At 31.3% G+C, this 18,532-nt stretch overlaps 1 protein-coding gene across 2 annotated transcripts; it reads right to left on the reverse strand.

Annotated features, from left to right (window-relative positions):
- Window positions 1-239: 239 nt before the first annotated feature.
- LOC139846904 (homeobox protein knotted-1-like 6) lies at window positions 240-17,882 on the reverse strand. 2 transcript variants are annotated; one of them, XM_071836473.1, is made up of 5 exons: window positions 17,407-17,882; window positions 16,938-17,057; window positions 16,706-16,841; window positions 810-1,048; window positions 240-546 (listed from the first exon to the last, which is right to left on the reverse strand). In XM_071836473.1, exons 1-5 carry the CDS (start codon window positions 17,680-17,682, stop codon window positions 388-390), a joined length of 930 nt encoding a protein of 309 aa, XP_071692574.1. In that variant the 5' UTR covers window positions 17,683-17,882; the 3' UTR covers window positions 240-387. The 2 variants fall into 2 exon arrangements, with proteins under 2 accessions (XP_071692574.1, XP_071692573.1); XM_071836472.1 differs by having other exon boundaries at window positions 810-1,051; window positions 17,407-17,879.
- Between the last annotated feature and the right edge of the window lie 650 nt (window positions 17,883-18,532).

The following is an 18,532-nucleotide window of genomic DNA, read 5'->3' on the forward strand; positions in this document are numbered from 1 at the left end:
GATCTGGTCAACGTACATAGATCCATTTTTGGTATTTCGATTAAACGTATATGAATTTTGCAAGATTATGCAAAGTGAATACGCTCTGCCAAATGTTATAACGTGTTTATAAAAACAAAATAATCACGTGTTCACATATCAAAATAGCTACTGTAAGAGTAATTGATCCTGTGACTTTATATATACTATAGTATGACTTATTTGAAATGATAAAAGGTGAATATACTTTTAGAGACATCTGAACCTCAAACTCAATTGGTAACTTACTTTGACAATGGGAACATATATAAAGTAAGCTAAAAAGTGCATAAATGTAAGATTATTCGTAGTATTATTATACAGATTGGAATTGGAATTGTAATCAAATATATCAGAAGATAGATCACCTCAATTGTTGACAAGATATGACCCGCAAAGACCATCCATTACTGCAAACTGCATATTCTCTGAAGGTTTCCAATGCCGTTTCCTTTGATTTATGAACCAATTGTTTATCTGTTTTTGATCCAACCCCGTTGATTCTGCCAGCGCAATCTTGTCTGCTTCCTGCACGATCAACGTTACAAATGACCATCTACGTGTAACTCAAATTCTTCATCATATTGGTACACATTTGAACTTGCTAGTTTTGACATGGTAATATTTTTATAAACTAGCAAGTAATGCACTTAAAATTGAATGAGTATGGTAAGGTGTTGTTTTGTTTTTCAGTCTACAGATCTTATTATGTCTTATGTCTGCATGCCCGCAGACGTTTTTAGTGCAGACTGTTTATTTTTCCTAAGATATAAGATAAAATAATGTCTTACAGTTGGATAAGGCCATCTGTAGTGAATGTTCCACCAATCAAGCAACATTTGTCTTGCTTCTTTGGGTAGTTTTCCTTTTTTCTTCTTGTTTGAGAATTCATGCTTCAAGGAACTTATATATTTACTGTATTTGCGTAAAAGTGTATCCTTGAGAGATCGATCTTCGTTTGACCACTTGGATTGCTGCACTTCTGTTTCCGTTCTACTAACATCATCTTCCGAACGCTCTACACTTTCATCTACTAAAATTGGTAAATCAAAATATCAGCATTCAGATATGTTATATTTATATATACAAGTCATTACATTACAGCTACATCATAATATCATATCACCAAAATGTTATCAATTCTTTAATGTAAATGAAAATTTTACAAGGAAAGTTGCATAAATTGAATTATTCTATTTAATATGTTCTCTCAGTGCTTGTGACTAGGAAATATCAAGTATCAAGAAATAAAATTCGCCTACCATCTACCAAAGATATCACATAAAATATAACAAATTTAGCTTAATATGTATTCTCAATGCGTATAGCTACCACCAAATACAAGTATTGGAAGTTTTGAACCAGGTGAGGAGAAACATTATTTGAAACCCACAAGGGCAATTGCAATCATGAAATGTTCTTTTTTTTGTCATTTAACACTTTAAGGATTAATTTGAGCATTTCTAAACCATCCAACCGATATTTTCACATGAAGTCTCAGGTTTAAACCTGACGATTAGCATATATTGAATTAGTCAATAGAGAGACGAAACACTAAGAAGTAATCCTGTTAGATCGCCTCCGAAGTAAAAATATTTCTTTACACACGTAGTTCGAACAGATAAAACTGTATCGTAAAATACCTGATGCAGAGCCGTCTTGCTAATTTCGGAGGCCTTGTTCGAAATATTAAAATAGGCCCCTATAAATGTTAAATTGTTCAATACGTACAAAATATAATAATATGATAACATAATCAATAGAATTTTAAAATTGAATATGTGTTTGTTGTGACATAATAGACCGCAAGTATGATATTCTCTCACAATATATAAATGTAAGGATTATTACATAGGTAATTCAAAATTTAAGGCCCCTTAATTTTGGAGACTTGTTCGGAACACACCTCTGCCACACATCTGGGCTATAAGCCTATAAAACCAGGCTCGGATACCATTTATTGGATCGATTTAAGGTTCGCCAACATGTGCAACATATAAGCTCATGAGTTACACATTACTCTAAAATCAATTGGTGATAGAGAAAGGTTCCTAAAAGCATATATATGCACATTTATTTCTTTCACTTTTTCATGTGGGACACAATGAACCGATTAGCTCCGTCATTAATTTTAATGGAAGAAAAATCATCATTCATTTCAAAACTATGGGTGTAGTACACAATGGTTAATAGAGTGATTCCAAGCAGGATGTGAAAACACCAAAGATTGAGTGAAAGTGGGGACAGAAAATAAAAAGAAGAATAAGTACGTACAGCTAAATGTCTTGACTGACAAAAAAGAAAGTGAGAAATGATAATACAAGGTTTGTTGTGTCGAATCGCAAGCAGAACCCAAAGGCTTTTGTGAATATTATACTTACGTACGGTCTTTTAATAATAAACAAATGAAAAGAACTTAACAAGAGATATAACCCGCAAATCACGCACCTACCCCTTACTTTTTTCTTACTTAAGTACAACCCTAACGTTAGCCTCTATGAGGTTTAGTACTAAAAAGTATGTATTTTGTGACTATTTACAGTATATATTTTTTAAATTTAATATAGTAACACTGACATACACAACATGTTTGGGAAAAGGTTTCATTTCCTAGCTACTGTTTTTATAGTTTTGTACAGAACAAACAGTAACAACACCTGAATTAAATGTATAAATACATTGGACCATTTACTTAATAAAGGTACTTACTTTTTTTTTTTAAAAATAACGAAACTTTATTAAAAACAACAAAAATGGAGTACAACGCAAGACCAACAAAATTATCTTTTTTATTACTCCTATATTATATAATATATAATATAATAATATATAATATATAATATACTAGTGAAATTACCCGTAAAACTACGATTTTGATTAAACGAAACAATTTAATGATATGTTTTAGGTATTAAGTGAATATAAATGCTAAAGTCATTTAATTCAATGACCCATGAAATCACAGATCCTGACTAAGAAACTTCTCGTTGTTTTTACAAACATATTAATGTACTTAACTTGGTCAGAATTAATGAACTACATTTATTCACACACCACTTTTTTTTCGGCGAAAATATTAATATATATAAAGATCGGAAAGATCCGGTGGTACACACAAATAATAATATTGAAATGTCTCGCTCTGATCGTCTTACAAAATGGACGATAACATTGAAAGAGAGCGAGCACATTGAAAGTAAATGACAGTACAAACGGATAACCACCACCAAACCTAAATCTAAAAAAATATAAAACCGGTCACGTATCCAACACCGCAATCACCCCAACTCGAAAGCCGCACAACAAAATGAACACCGGGCACTCAGAGCCGGACCTGGGGTAGGGCCGCAGGTGCGACCGTATTGGGCATCAAGTTAGAAAGGACATCAAATATGGCGTTCGAATTTTTTTCTTCAGAAAAATAAAAAATAAAATAACCATGTTGCAAAGAATGAGTAAAGAGATGAATGAGAATAAGGAAGAAAGAAAAGGTGGAGTGACGGAAAGATCCGATGGTACACACAAATAACAAGTAGGTAATTCATTTACATGTACATTTTGAAACCATATGACGTGAAGGGAGAAAATATGTACATTACTTTCTAGTGACTTTCAAAACTTCATATATACTGTAAAAATTATTTATCTTTATATTTCATTTTTTCCTTCTATTTTGATTTTTCGTAATATCAAACGAGCTACACAATTTTCTATACAAATTTGATGTTTCTAGATTCTGTTACGTACTAGAATTATACGGAGTAGTTTTTATTTAGATAACTCTTGATTATGAAGTAGTATTTTACTTTATTCATATAATAAGTTATGGTTATTATTCCATCTTAAATAAATTCTACAAAGTATGTAATAATTTAGTAAAAAGTTAAATTATATTTTTGAAATCTAATCTTTTTCTAGTATCAAGTTACAATATTCTGACTAGTAAAGAACTTAGTTTTGATATTAGAATTAATTTTTGAATATATCGGTGTCATACTTGACTTATAATATAAATTATCTTTATCATTTTTAAATGTAGGTTGTCTCTTCAAACTATTACAAATATTGTACGGAATATTTGTTAAGATATTAATGTGAGAATGAGCAATATAAACTAACGTTTCAAACACTTTATGTAGTAAGTTTATAAATCTTAATTTGGGCATCTTATTGGCATCTCACACCGAGCAGCAAAACTCTCAGGACCGGCCCCGTGGGCACTCCAGTAGCACCTAACCTGAGGCCTGCAAATCAAAATAACCTCTCATACCCGAAGAACCACATAACAACTCCTAAACCAGAGAACCACAGGCTCGTCGAGTAAGATCAAATCCCCGTTCGAGCGGAGAAAAGGACCCCGAGAGAACTACTCCAAAAAACATCAATTTTCCGAGGTCAACAAAATCAACACACGTCGGCAACGACATCGAGTCCACCCGAATAGACTCGATTACGGGAAAAGTATGAACACTACAGCGGAACAACAACCAAACAATGCAAATCACGAAGTCAAACCAATAGAGACCAGGCTATCATCGCCAAAATTTCTGAGGACATTACAAACCCGCAACCACCAGTAGCCGGCTCCCGCCGGCGACTGCCAGCAGCCACCAGCAGAAACCAACCACCATTAGGTTTCAGACAACCACAAAAGGCCTCCAACAACGTCATCTGTCGTCGACAACCTCTCACAGCCATCCTACAGCCGCCACAACACTGGTTGAAACCACCCACAACTACCTAAAGCAGACGTCAGCCGTTAGCAACAAACCACGACCGTTATCAACCGTCATCCGCCCACGGTGGTCACGGGAGGCGACCGGCCACCGGAAATCGCCAGATTTCAACACAAATCAAACGCCAACCACTAACCCACCAAAATTAACCCTAACCTCAAAACGAAAACGGGACTTACCAAGACGAAGGTAGAATTCCGGTGGAATTCGTCGCCTACCACCACCACAGGAAAGAAAACGGTAGCGAACATCGGAGATGAAGAACAGTAGCGAGCGAACCATCAAACCCGAATGACGCCGGAAGCACTGTTTACCAACCCAAAAACCAACCAATACCCAGATCCCGAGGGAAACCACACGGAATCGCCGCCTGGAAGTCAGAAAAGAGACCGGAGAATATGAACGGGCAAAGGATATCATCGGAGAAGACGGAACGTGGTTGTAATCATTAGACAGAGAGCAGTATCCGAACAACCGACGAGATGTAGGTGGTCGGAGAGGGAAACAAGACCAGAACTACAAACCGGCGAAGAAGGATCAAGAAAAAAAGGGTGGCGGCTGTAAAGAATAGGTCACCCGCAAAAAGAAGAAGAAGGAGAAGTTGTACGGAGAGGTTTTTATTTTAGAGAGAGAGAGAGAGTAATTTTGGGTTTTTGTGTCTGGTATTCATTTATCACTTGGTCAAAATAAATGAACTACATTTATTCTCCCATCATTTTCTTTCAATTTTCATCACAATTACTACTAGTATTTTTCTTTTTATAAAAGCCTACATTACAGCCTTTTATTGAACATGTATTTCGCATACATATGTAACGTAATTAATCCCGTAAAGAGAATCCATATTTGAATAATATAATACTAATTATAATTATTATTATCATTATTATTATTTATTAATATAATATAATTATAATACTAAATAATAATAATAATAATAATAAGGTTTACTTAAAAATTGAGTATTTATATGTTTAATAATAATTATCAGTAACAACAATCGCCTCTTGAAATTTTTTAAAAATTTAAAATTATTATATGAAAGTTGTATAATATGCTTTAAAGTTTGTACATGTGTTCATCACATGTAAAATGTTTCCACATAACTAAGACAACAAATATGCAAATGTAAATTAAATGAACAACAGTAGAGAGGAGATTTACAAACTTTTTTTGAGATAAAATTTGAGAGAGGAAAAGATCGAGTGAATGGTGAAAGATTGTTAGTGTATGACTTTTTGAAGGGTATTTAATATTACGTGATTACCGGATGTAAATCGGGTATAAATTAAAATTTTAAAGTGTAAATTAAATCTTTCCTATTATTTAGGCATTTTTATTTTGTTTCCATATTAATAGGGGTGTTTTAAGACTATTCTTAACGCAGCGTCACTTTTCTTCCGTCGTTCCACTTGGCAACGTGTTTGACGCCCTTGGCGATCCTAATGCGGCGTCAAAATTTGACGCTGATAATGCTAAAAACGAACATATATTTCATAGCATTATCCCTCAAGAAAGACAAGCTTTTAGTTGCAATTGGTCTATTTACAAGTAATATTTGTTTAAATAATAAAATGTGAAGACAAAAGACAGATTCGACAAATTGAAGACGCAAACGACCAAAAAGCTCAAAAGTACAAAGTACAATCAAAGAGGTTCCAATTATTGATGAGAAACGTCTCAAAATTACAAGAGTACAAGACGCAAAATGCAAAATACAAGATATTAAATTGTACGCAAGGACGTTCGAAAATTCGGAACCGGGACCAGAGTCAACTCTCAACGCTCGACGCAACGGACTAAAAATTACAAGTCAACTATGCACATAAATATAATATAATATTTAAATAATTCTTAAAATTATTTATATATTATATTTATTTATTAAATCCGTCGGCAAGAAAGAAAACAAAGTAACCTGAGCTGGAAAAAGTGGCCATGCGAGAAGCACATTTTCCATGCGATCGCATGGAAGTAGGTGACAAGCCACATCTATAAATTTCGCAGTTTTTGAGCAAATATATCCATCCTATCTCTCTATCTATCACGTATAATATATAATATATATATATATATATATATATATATATATATATATATATATATATATATATATATATATATATATATATATATATATATTAATTATAATTTTAATTTTAATTTTAATTCCAATAATAAGGGTATGTTAGCGAATGTTGTAAGGGTGTAAGTCGAAATTCTGTCCGTGTAACGCTAAGCTATTTTTAATCACTGTAAGTTATGGTTAATGTTATTTTTAAATTAATGTCTCGTAGCTAAGTTATTATTATGCTTATTTAATGCCGAAGTAATCGTGATGTTGGGCTAAATATTAAAATTGGGTAATTGGGCTTTGGACCATAATTTGGGTTTGGATAAAAGAACGACACTTGTGGAAATTAGACTATGGGCTATTAATGGGTTTTATATTAACTAAATGATACCTCGTTGATTTAATATATAGACTTATAATTTGACGTATTTATATATAACCACATACGCTTGACTGGGTACGGTGGGCGGGATATCTATAAATACCAATAATTGTTCATTTTACCGGACACGGAACTGGATTAATAGTTAATAGATTTGTTGAAACAGGGGTGGATTACATTCAAGGGTAATTGGTGTAATTGTTAACAAAGTAGTAAAACCTTGGACTACACGCAGTCGATAACCTGGTGTATTCATTAAACAAAGTATTAAGACCTTGTTACAATTCGAATCCCCAATTAGTTGAAATATTTGACTTCGAGAATAAGAATAATTTTACGAAGACTTCCGCATTTTATGATTATGACTGATGGACTATTATGGACAAATTCTTTATGGACATATCAAATAATCCAGGACAAAGGACAATTAACCCATGGGAATAAACTAAAGTCAACACGTCAAACATCATGATTACGGAAGTTTAAATAAGCATAATTCCTTTATTTCATATTTAATTTCCTTTATTTCATATTTAATTTCACTTTTAATTATCGCACTTTTATTTATTGTCATTTTATTTAATTGCATTTTTAATTATCGTACTCTTTAATTATCGCAAATTTATTTTATCGCACTTTTATTTATCGCAATTTCATTATCGTTATTTACTTTACGCTTTAAATTAAGTTATATTTATTTTAATGTTTTACATTAGGTTTTAACTGCGACTAAAGTTTTAAAATCGACAAACCGGTCATTAAACGGTAAAAACCCCCTTTTATAATAATAATACTACTTATATATATTTTTGTATTTTTACAATTATAAGTTACAAATATAGCGTTAAGCTTGGCTAGAGTTCCCTGTGGACGAACCGGACTGACTAAAAACTACACTACTGTACGATTAGGTACACTGCCTATAAGTGTTGTAGCAAGGTTTAGGTATATCCACTCTATAAATAAATAAATCACTTGTGTAAAATTGTATCGTATTTAATAGTATTTCCTTGTAAAAATTAATAACTATTTTATACACCACCTTGCACACATCAGACGCCCCGAGCGTCAGTCGAAAATTTGAAGGAAGTGTCAAATTTGTTTCAGCCAATCAGATTTCGCCACATATTTTTATATATTATTAATTAATATATTTTAAACCCAACTACCAATAATATTTTACCACATCACCACCACAATATTTAATACTCAAATTTAACACTCTCCTTTAAAAAAACTCCATCTCTTGACCTTGCCATATCACCCAAAAAAATACATCACTTGCCTTTGATGTCACCGCCATGGTTAGGAACAGTCTAATGTGTTTTGCATAATGTCACGTTAAATAATGATATCATTTGTAAATATTTTGTATTTTTTAATTACAATTAGTAATAGTTAATGACATCAGCATTGATTAAAAGGGTAAGGATTAAGAAAAATTAAAGGGGAATTTGTGTAATGATGACATCATAATTACAGATATTTATAGAAACTTATAGATAATACATTATAATATATAATGCGTATAAGAGCAAATCCAGAGAGAAATAAATGTTTGCAGGTGTGAGGAAGTAAAAGATTATATACATATATTGTTATGGTCTAAGTAAATTTGTAAATTTCATCATAAAATTTAAATTTCTGTGAAAAAATATCAACATTTATCAACAAAGGTATCATTTTAGGTAAAAATGTTAAGATTTTCGACATAATCAATAACATTCATTACATATAATTTTTTCAGGATAAAAAATATTTATTATTCACCAATTTTAATTTATAATTCGAAAACGTTTGTCGGAAATAATGTTATTTTTTATAGATAATAATCAAAAAATATATTTTTTCGTAAAAATTCTTTTTTCACGTATATCATGAAATTTTATATAAATACAATGTTAAATACAGAAAACGAATGGTGAAATAATACATTATTTATAAAGAAATGTTTACCTCCTCTTTATATATATATATATATATTGTTGGTTAATGATCCAATGATAATATTCAAAAGTTAATCACTTTGTTTTGATGATGACACAAAAGAGATAAGTGCTTAATCATATGTAAGACGGCATGAGTTCATAAGCCTACACTATCTCTAGCAAAAGACCAATGCATAAATAACTAACTTGGTAAAAGTGGCATGCGGCTGCACAATGGTCGACCGTGAACCTGACCGTCAATGATAATATTCAAAAGTTAATCACTTTGTTTTGATGATGACACAAAAGAGATAAGTGCTTAATCATATGTAAGACGGCATGAGTTCATAAGCCTACACTATCTCTAGCAAAAGACCAATGCATAAATAACTAACTTGGTAAAAGTGGCATGCGGCTGCACAACGGTCGACCGTGAACCTGACCGTGTATGTCCTGTACCAACGAATTTAAGTTTTTCTAAAACTGTTAATCCACGGCTAACCTCACGGTCAACCGCAGCTCGACCACAGTTTTCTCTGTTACCAAATTCAACCACTTTAAGTTAGACCACTTTGAGGCATCTATATTTTACAAAACCTTTTTAAACATACTTATAATAGTTGCCTTTTTTGATTCCAAAAGAGTTTTGAACCAAAAGATGTTAATTTTTACTAATCACACCTAATGACATCTTAATGACATTTTAAACTTGAAATAAGATTAAACACACAAGTGTTATATCTTTTTATCCTATTACATAATGTCATTTAAACATACTAATAATGGTCATTAAAGTCCCAATTAAAGAGGTGCTCTCCTATTACTTTTAAATACCATTTGTATGTATGTAAGTGTAATTAATCCAAGCTAGTCAAGGTTGTAACAAGAATCAATTAAGTTTCAACTAGATTCAAACTAGTTCAATTAAGGTGCAACAAGGTTCTAAAGAGCTAGATACTTCCATCAAAGAAAAGACAAATGGTTGAAGTCATGGGTTATGAAGTTTGGAGTGTTGCAAGTAACCAATGAAAGTATACATTTGCAACCAAATGTTGACAAATGCATGGAAGACTTACAATAAGAAGTTTGGAAGGTTTCTACTTGTCATGGAGCAAAATTCATTATTTACCTCTTTTGGAATCAATGACAAAAGTATCAAGATAAAAGATGTTTTCCTCATTTGCAAGTCCATGTCCCCATCAATGAATACATCCAAAGTATAAGGTTAATGGTGGATAGAAAAATTCAGCATTTTCCATATTTGGTATTGGTAATTAAACTACTACAAAATATTTTCTTCATTTGATCATCCAAAGACAAATACATGTGACCTTGAAGCATGCATGACTTATTGATTAAAGTATGCAATTACCTCTTTTGGATGAGTAAGATTATGACAATGGAAAACCAAGGAAAAGATGCCATCCTTATTTGAAGAATGCTTCCAAATACCATGGAAGTATTGGTTAGTTGTTTCAACGGATATGTGTGCTCACTACTTTGCATTTCTTATTCCCTATTTAAATAAGGCTCGAAGACACTTGAAGACGACCTCTTTCCAACATACTTTCAAAGTCATATTAACTAATCTCCCAAGCCTCAAGCACAAATCTATGAAGAGATTACAAGAGAGAAAGAGAGATTCTACTTACACTAAGTAGAATTGTAATGTAAACTTTATGCTTAACATTTGTATCTTTAAGTTTACATTGTGAGATACTTTCTTAGAGGGGTTAAAGAAGTTAAATGGTTCTTGCGATAGGAAACATCTATCTTACTTAATGATTCAACTTCCTTAAAGGGATCTAGGAAGTTGATTAATTTCATTGGAAATTAATACTTGTCCAATGTAAAGACAAGTTTGATCTAAGTAAGGTTGGTGTGACCTATTGAAGAGCTATGGGTGATTGTAAGCTTATCTATAATTTTACTTGTGAGCTATCTTCTTAAAGGGATCTAGAAGGTAGTTGTAATTTCACTAGGTTAGAGCATTAGGATCTTGTGGTAAGAGCTTTTGGTGATTGTGAATTCTTCAAAAGGACGTAAGGGTTCATAAGTAGCGGCTTATCGAGGAGCTAGTGTTGTATCCAGACACTCCACCGGGTTTGGGGTATCATAGTGAAGAAAACTCTCAATTCGTAGAATTGGGGAGTGGATTTATGTTGATTAGTTAACATCCACTCGAACCACTATAAATTCTTGTGTTTGTGCATTTTACTTTATTTCATATATAGTCTAACAAACACAAGCATACTATTTGGTTAAAACTAGTTCCTTGGACTTGAAAACAATATCATTGTTGAACACAATATCCACGGTCGCATCTACGGTCGACCGTAGGATATCCTAAACCGGAAAAGTTTTAACAAATCAATTTTTGAAACTATTCACCCCCCTCTAATTCCTATATACATATATATATATATATATATATATATATATATATATATATATATATATATATATATACATATATATATATATATATATATATATATATATATACATATATATATATATATACATATATATATACATATATATATATATACATATATATATACATATACATATACATATACATATATATACATATACATATATATACATATACATATATATATATATACATATATATATATATATATATATATATATATATATATATATATATATATATATATATATATATATATGGGCAGGATCAATGGGGAAGTAACACCAATCGGGGGAAGCGGGGGGAAGCAAATTTTTTTTATTTTTTTCGTTTTTTTTGGAATTTTTTTTTCCGGCATCAAGATCACACGAAAATATGAACATTTAGAATAGACACTTCGTGATGAATGTTATTATTTAGACGGGAAAACGATCGACAAAAATAACATTCAAGATAATATTGTTCGTGAAGAATATGAACGTTTTTTTTCTTCATGTTTTGTGAAGTAAAATTTAGCCCGATTTAGAGTTTAGGGTTTAGGGTTTAGGGTTTAGGGTTTGGTGTTTTGGGTTTATTCCATAAACCCAAAACACCAAACCCTAAACCCTAAACCCTAAACCCTAAACTCTAAACCGTTCGTGGTAAAAACTCAATCTAAATCCTAAATCAAAACCCTAAACCTTAAATTTCTAAACCCTATAAACCCTAATATCTAAACCCTAATATCTAAACCCCAATAGCTAAAACCTCAATATACGCTCGAAAAACGCGATAATTGTTATATTCTTCGAGCGTTTTCCCGCCAAAATAAAAACATTTATCACAAAGTGTCTCTACTAAATGTTCATATTTTCATCTCATCTATAATGTTCGTGAACAAAGTTTTTTCAAAAAACGAAAAAAAAAAAAAGTTTTTGCTTCCCCCCGCTTCCCCCCCGATTGGTTACTTCCCTCTTGATCCTACCATTATATATATATATATATATATATATATATATATATATATATATATATATATATATATATATATATATATATATGGTCATAATTAAGAGGTAAACACTTTTTTTTGGAGAAGGGGAAGTAAATTTTTATTTTTTTATTTTTTCGTTTTGTTCGAAATTTTTTTTTTCCAACATTAAGGACACACGAAAATATGAACATTAAAAAAAAAACTTTGTGATGAATGTTATTATTTTGGCGGGAAAACGCTCGTAGAAAAAACTGATAACATGCATCATGCATAATGTTATTCTTGAATGTTATTCTTCGAGCTTTTTTTTCCATCATATGTGAAGTGTTTTTTTTCAAGATTTAGCATGATTTTGAGTTTAGGGTTTAAGGACTATACCCAAAACCCAAAACCCTAAGCCCTAAACCCTAAACCCTAAACCCTAAACTCTATACCGTTCGTGTTAAAAATTCAATCTAAACCCTAATTTCTAAACCCAAAACCCTAATTTCTAAACTCTAATAGTTAAACCCTAATTTTAAACCCCTAATTTCTAACTGATTTCTAAACCCTAATATTTAAACCCTAAAAAAAACTCAGAAGCAAAACATTCATTGCAATAAATGTTATCATTCATTTCTTCGAGCGTCTTTCCGCTAAAATAATAACATTCATCACGAAGTGTCTTTTTTAAATCTTCATATATATATCATGTGAGAACTAAAGATACTAGAGAACTATGAGAACTTTAAGTGCGAATATTTTTTTATAGTTTTTGTTCGAATTGAGCCATTTTTTTTCGAATTCATATTTGTAGTACGAAAAATTAATCGAACACAATGTATTTTTTTTTCCGAACTCATTGTCAGTGTAGAATGTTCGAATTCAGATTTATAGAACAAAAAATTGTTTGAACTTATTGTAGAATGTTCAAAAAAATGTAGAACATAAAATTGTTCGAAAACAGTGATTTTTTTTTGTTCGAACTTAGTGTAAAACGCTCGAATTTAGAAAATTGTAGAATGAAAATATAAATAACAAAAAAATTGTTCAAATATGATGTAATTTTTTATATTTGAACTCAAAATCAAATTGTTCGAACTCAGAATTTTTAGAACGAAAGTGATTTCTTGATGCATCCTTTAGCATCCCAAAATTGTTCGAACAAATTTAAAATTGTCAACCTGTTCGAGTTCGAGTTCTCAAGTTCTCATTCACGTTTAAGTTCTCATTAGCATCATAAAGCACGAAATAACCGGATACTTCTAGGTTTTAACTAAAAATCATGATGAGAGATAGTAGTTAGTCACAACTTTAATCTTTTAACAAATTTTCTTCTCAATCCGATGTGAGATGGAGTGTTACACACGACCATCCAGATTCGACGCATGAGAAGCATCACAAGATCGAGCGAGGAGGCCGAGAGAACGTTGGACCTAAAGCCAACAACCCAGAAACCACAACCAGTCATCACGGGAAGCGAACAAGATCCAACGTTCAACGTTTTGATTGTTTTTTACTATCAGAACGAACATGATCCAATGTTCAACGTTTTTCCCATCCGACTAACGACCACTTCATGAGAATGGCGACGATAGGGTCGATGATTGGCCGGAAAGAATGTATCACCCCAGTAAAAAAAAAAACAAAGGGAAAGAAAGCTACACCACCAGCGAGATGCTTGTCGTTGGAAATCAGTAGCTATCCTAACCGGTTAAATGGAAATTGTTAAAATCAGCAACGTACTGATCTGAATAAGTTCGAAAATTTAACCATCTATCCTGCTGAGAAACTATATTCCATACAGTAAAAAAACAATGAAAACTATTTACGGTTCAACTCACTTAGGTACAATATATATTATTGACATAAAGTGTGTTGTATCAGCCTTTTATTAAAGCATATATACAGTATGTAGATCTAGACTTCTAGTTGATTTTATAATTCTAATAAAAGTTCTTGCAGAGTTCAAATATAAGACTATAAAATCTAAAAAACACTAGCCAGGCCAGTTCTTTTGAGTTACTAACAATCATATGTTTATATAATTTTAATTTTGTTGTATTAATATAGTATCTGATCAAGGGTATTTCATATTTAATGCAGATTGCGGGCAGAAAATTCCCTGGCAGAGAAGCACATCTTTACACTCCGATTAACATTATTATAAGATGAAATACTCTTGAAAAATAAATATTCAACTGGTATATATCCATATCCTGAAAATTAAACCAGCTTCAAATTTATCATTTTGTGACTTACATGAATAATACTAATTGATACTCCGTCTATGTTCTATACTCCGTATATGAATATATGATACTCCGTGTTGTGTGTTTGTGTGTATTTTAGAAATAGAGATTCGCATAATTAAAGAAAAGCTGTCAACTTGTCATGAGATGACAAGATATTGGCAAAAACCAACAAGATTTTTTGAGAAGCTAGGTCACTGTTGTACTAAAACTATGCAATACTAACATAATAATGTTTCTATATCTATATGAAACACCTTATAGAAAATGTTCACTATTTCGATGTCAAAAATACCATGACAATAAAAATCAAACTGACATTGAAACAACGCAATAGTTGTTTTTTGGATGTATCCTCCTTAACAAAATAAAACTACGTACTCTTGAAATAAAATGTGCCCTACTGAAATACCTTCTCTTTAAAACCAATTTTAGAAAATTAATGGAGTACGTTATACAATATATGACCAGTTTAATCATTTCTTTAACTAAAGTGTTGTTAAGTTAATAATTAGTTGTGTGCCCGGTGCTTAATCAAATAAAGATAGAATCCTAATAGTACAACGATAATTAATTTAATCATTTTTAATTAGAGGTTAACAAAAAGCTAAACTTCAATCAAACTCAATGTAGAGTACTCGATCATTAATAGAAAAGAATGGAAAGTCGTAAATGAAGTGTGTGGGCAAAAATAGGCAAAATTAACATCATATCAAACTTTTACCTTACCTCCACTTACATATTTACAAATATATTTATTATTAATTAGAGGTTAACAAAAAGCTAAACTTCAATCAAACTCAATGTAGAGTACTCGATCATTAATAGAAAAGAATGGAAAGTCGTAAATGAAGTGTGTGGGCAAAAATAGGCAAAATTAACATCATATCAAACTTTTACCTTACCTCCACTTACATATTTACAAATATATTTATTATTAATACTTCTTTTATAAGAACAAACATATATAAATAATCATACTCTAGCATATATACATATAACACATTCTCCTTAAATTAACATCCAAATCACAAAATTTGTCGATTAATCTTCAGATGAAATCTGATTTAATTTTAACATATATGTATATGTATATATTTATTTTTGCGAAAAAAATGTAGAAACTATAATACCAAATGGTGCTTTCATCAATAAAAAATAAAGACTCAAAAACTTGCAACAAAAAAGAAAACTACCGAGCTCAACTAACAAAATAATCTAACAAAGCTCACAACTTTTACATAATGAGTAGTTTGCAAAGACATACTAAAAATATTAAAGGAAAATAACAAAAAAAAAAAAAAAAGAACTAATTAACGACAAACAAGAGATTAACATATTCTCCTTAACTAATCCGTACGTATATGTTAATGGTAGATACAAATATTTTAATATTTAAAAGAAAAAATTAAAAAAAGATTGCTTAATTTTTATTCTTTTTTAACTTCTCTAACTTAAATTTCTAATTAACTCTACAGATTGTACTTAACCTCGATTACTCTTACAGAAGTTTTAAAAAAAAAAAAAAAAAAAAACTAACCCCGATTACTCTTACAGAAAAAGAATAGTGATTAACTGATTATTATCCTATCCTAAATTGAATTAAAATAAAACGGACTCGATAGCAGTAAATTTAAGTAACCTACTGTTTCCGAGTTAATATATTACTGTCACCACTGCACACACAGATATGATCAGTGACTAATTTGACCTTAACTCATCGAGTTACTTGAACAGCTACAAAAAAGCAATTCAAAGAGATTCTAGTGATGTGTAGGTGTAAACTAATAGATGATTGATTAAAATATTGTAAAAGTAATTAAGGTGGGACATAGATGAAGCTCGGATAATAATAGACTCCATATATGACTAATACAAACAGTACGAATAAATAAAAAAATAATTATTTGTGTTTTATAAAAATACCTGTGTTGTAGTTTATAGAAGCTCCTTTGCAAAGATTAGTAAGTTGAGTTTGCATATTGCTCAAAAACGTAGTTGCTTCATCAAAAGGTCGCGCTAAATCCGATCGATACTTCCCCAAAATATCACAGTACGTTTCCTTTAAAAAAAAATATAATCACAAATTCAATTAATTATAATCAGCATCCGCTGTATAGTTAGTTAGTTAGTTATAAGTTTGTTACAACAAACTAACCATGAATTCATCCAGCTCTGGATCATCTCCCAAGCACGAACAAACACTAGATCTTCTACGGAAATCGTTATCTCTAAATAATTCATCAAACAAATTCGCTATATCTGGTGGAGCTCCGACCTGAAAAATATCAAATACTTTTCGCACAAACTTAAATTTATTCAAAATAAGCAACTAATTACTCCATTGAACTAAATTAACCCTAGCTTTAAGTTAAAAAAAAAAAAAAAAAAAAATCTAAATATATATATATTTTTAAAATCACGATATGTAAACACGTAACAATCGCAACGCATTATTTATGCAATTGTTAATGGCCGATCCAACAATAACTGAAGCTTGCAGTATGTACGTCAATAAACTTGCAGAAAACGGCAAAATAGCCGGACCTATACATACACAGGTACGCACGTACGTGTACTATATCTCAGATATAGATACAGATACAGATATCTATTCATGTGTGTACCTTTTGGCAAGCGATATAAGCTTGAAGCAACTTAGGATAAAGAGGATGCGACATAATTTTAGCACGATTCGCGCTTGAAAGATCATCTTCAAGCTCATCTGCTAATTTATCGTTATTGTTATTGTGACCGCTAGTTGTTCGGATACTGGAGCCGGATCCAAATAACATCGGGACCGTTCGTTGATTACGCTGATGATCGTTGAAAGCGTGATCTGCGGACTGTGTAACTTGTTGTTGTTGTTGATAATTAATTATTCCGTACATTTCTTCCATCATCTGTAGGTTTAAATCAAATTCTGGTACACGTGAATGAATGATATATATGTATTAATAATTAAATATGGAATTTTATATTTTATACTGTAATGTAATATATAAATATATAATAAATAAATAATTGAATATTAAAAAGTTAAATATGATCGGAAATGAAGGGGGCAGAGGGGGAAGTGGAGGGTGAATTTAGCGTACAAACAAGAAGAAGAAAGGGTAGTAGCACCTGAATGATGTATGGTCTCATCTATCATCATCATGCTTATCATCATTTCGGCTTTCACTTCTATCCTTCTTTTTTGGGTTAACTCACGCGGTTAATTACGCGCGTTTTCATTCGTGATTGAACAAGTGGGGTCGACTGAATTGATGTCCGTTGGATGTGCTTCGTATATGGACCAATGAAGGTTAGGGTTTGGATACCATGTTTATTTCATAAAAAAAAAAAAATAAAAAAAAAAATGGTTTATTTCATACAAATATGTAGAACAAGCGGGTTTTAGACCATCATTAATCATGATTCTAACCTCAAATGCAAATGGTTCACTTTTTGGTGAAAAAATAGATTTTTGACTGTAACTGTATTTGACATTCATTAATTCAAAAAGTCAAAATTTTCTGTCAAATATTTGTGAGGTGATGTGATAAAATATGATTGAAGTTGGATATTAAAAAAAAAATTAATTATACGGATAAATTCTGATTGGACAAAACTTACCCTCACGCCTTGCTTTCATTTCGTTAGAATTGTGACGGACGAGCAGATCTGACGAACACTCACGCTCCTTTAATGGCGTTTCATTCCATCCACCTCATTTGAGGGATAAAATTGACATTGCGATACTATCGGTCT

The sequence above is a fragment of the Rutidosis leptorrhynchoides genome, chromosome 5 (genome assembly GCF_046630445.1).
Source record: "Rutidosis leptorrhynchoides isolate AG116_Rl617_1_P2 chromosome 5, CSIRO_AGI_Rlap_v1, whole genome shotgun sequence".
Taxonomy (NCBI): Eukaryota; Viridiplantae; Streptophyta; class Magnoliopsida; order Asterales; family Asteraceae; genus Rutidosis; species Rutidosis leptorrhynchoides.

Excerpts from the sequence above, each read along its gene's own strand:
- LOC139846904 (XM_071836472.1), bottom strand. The coding sequence starts at position 17,682 with ATGATGGAAGAAATGTACGGAATAATTAATTATCAACAACAACAACAA. Across the intron at positions 17,058-17,406 it reads CTTATATCGCTTGCCAAAAG|GTCGGAGCTCCACCAGATAT; the intron begins GTACACACATGA and ends GATATTTTTCAG. Across the intron at positions 547-809 it reads ACAGATGGCCTTATCCAACT|GAAGCAGACAAGATTGCGCT; the intron begins GTAAGACATTAT and ends TTGATCGTGCAG.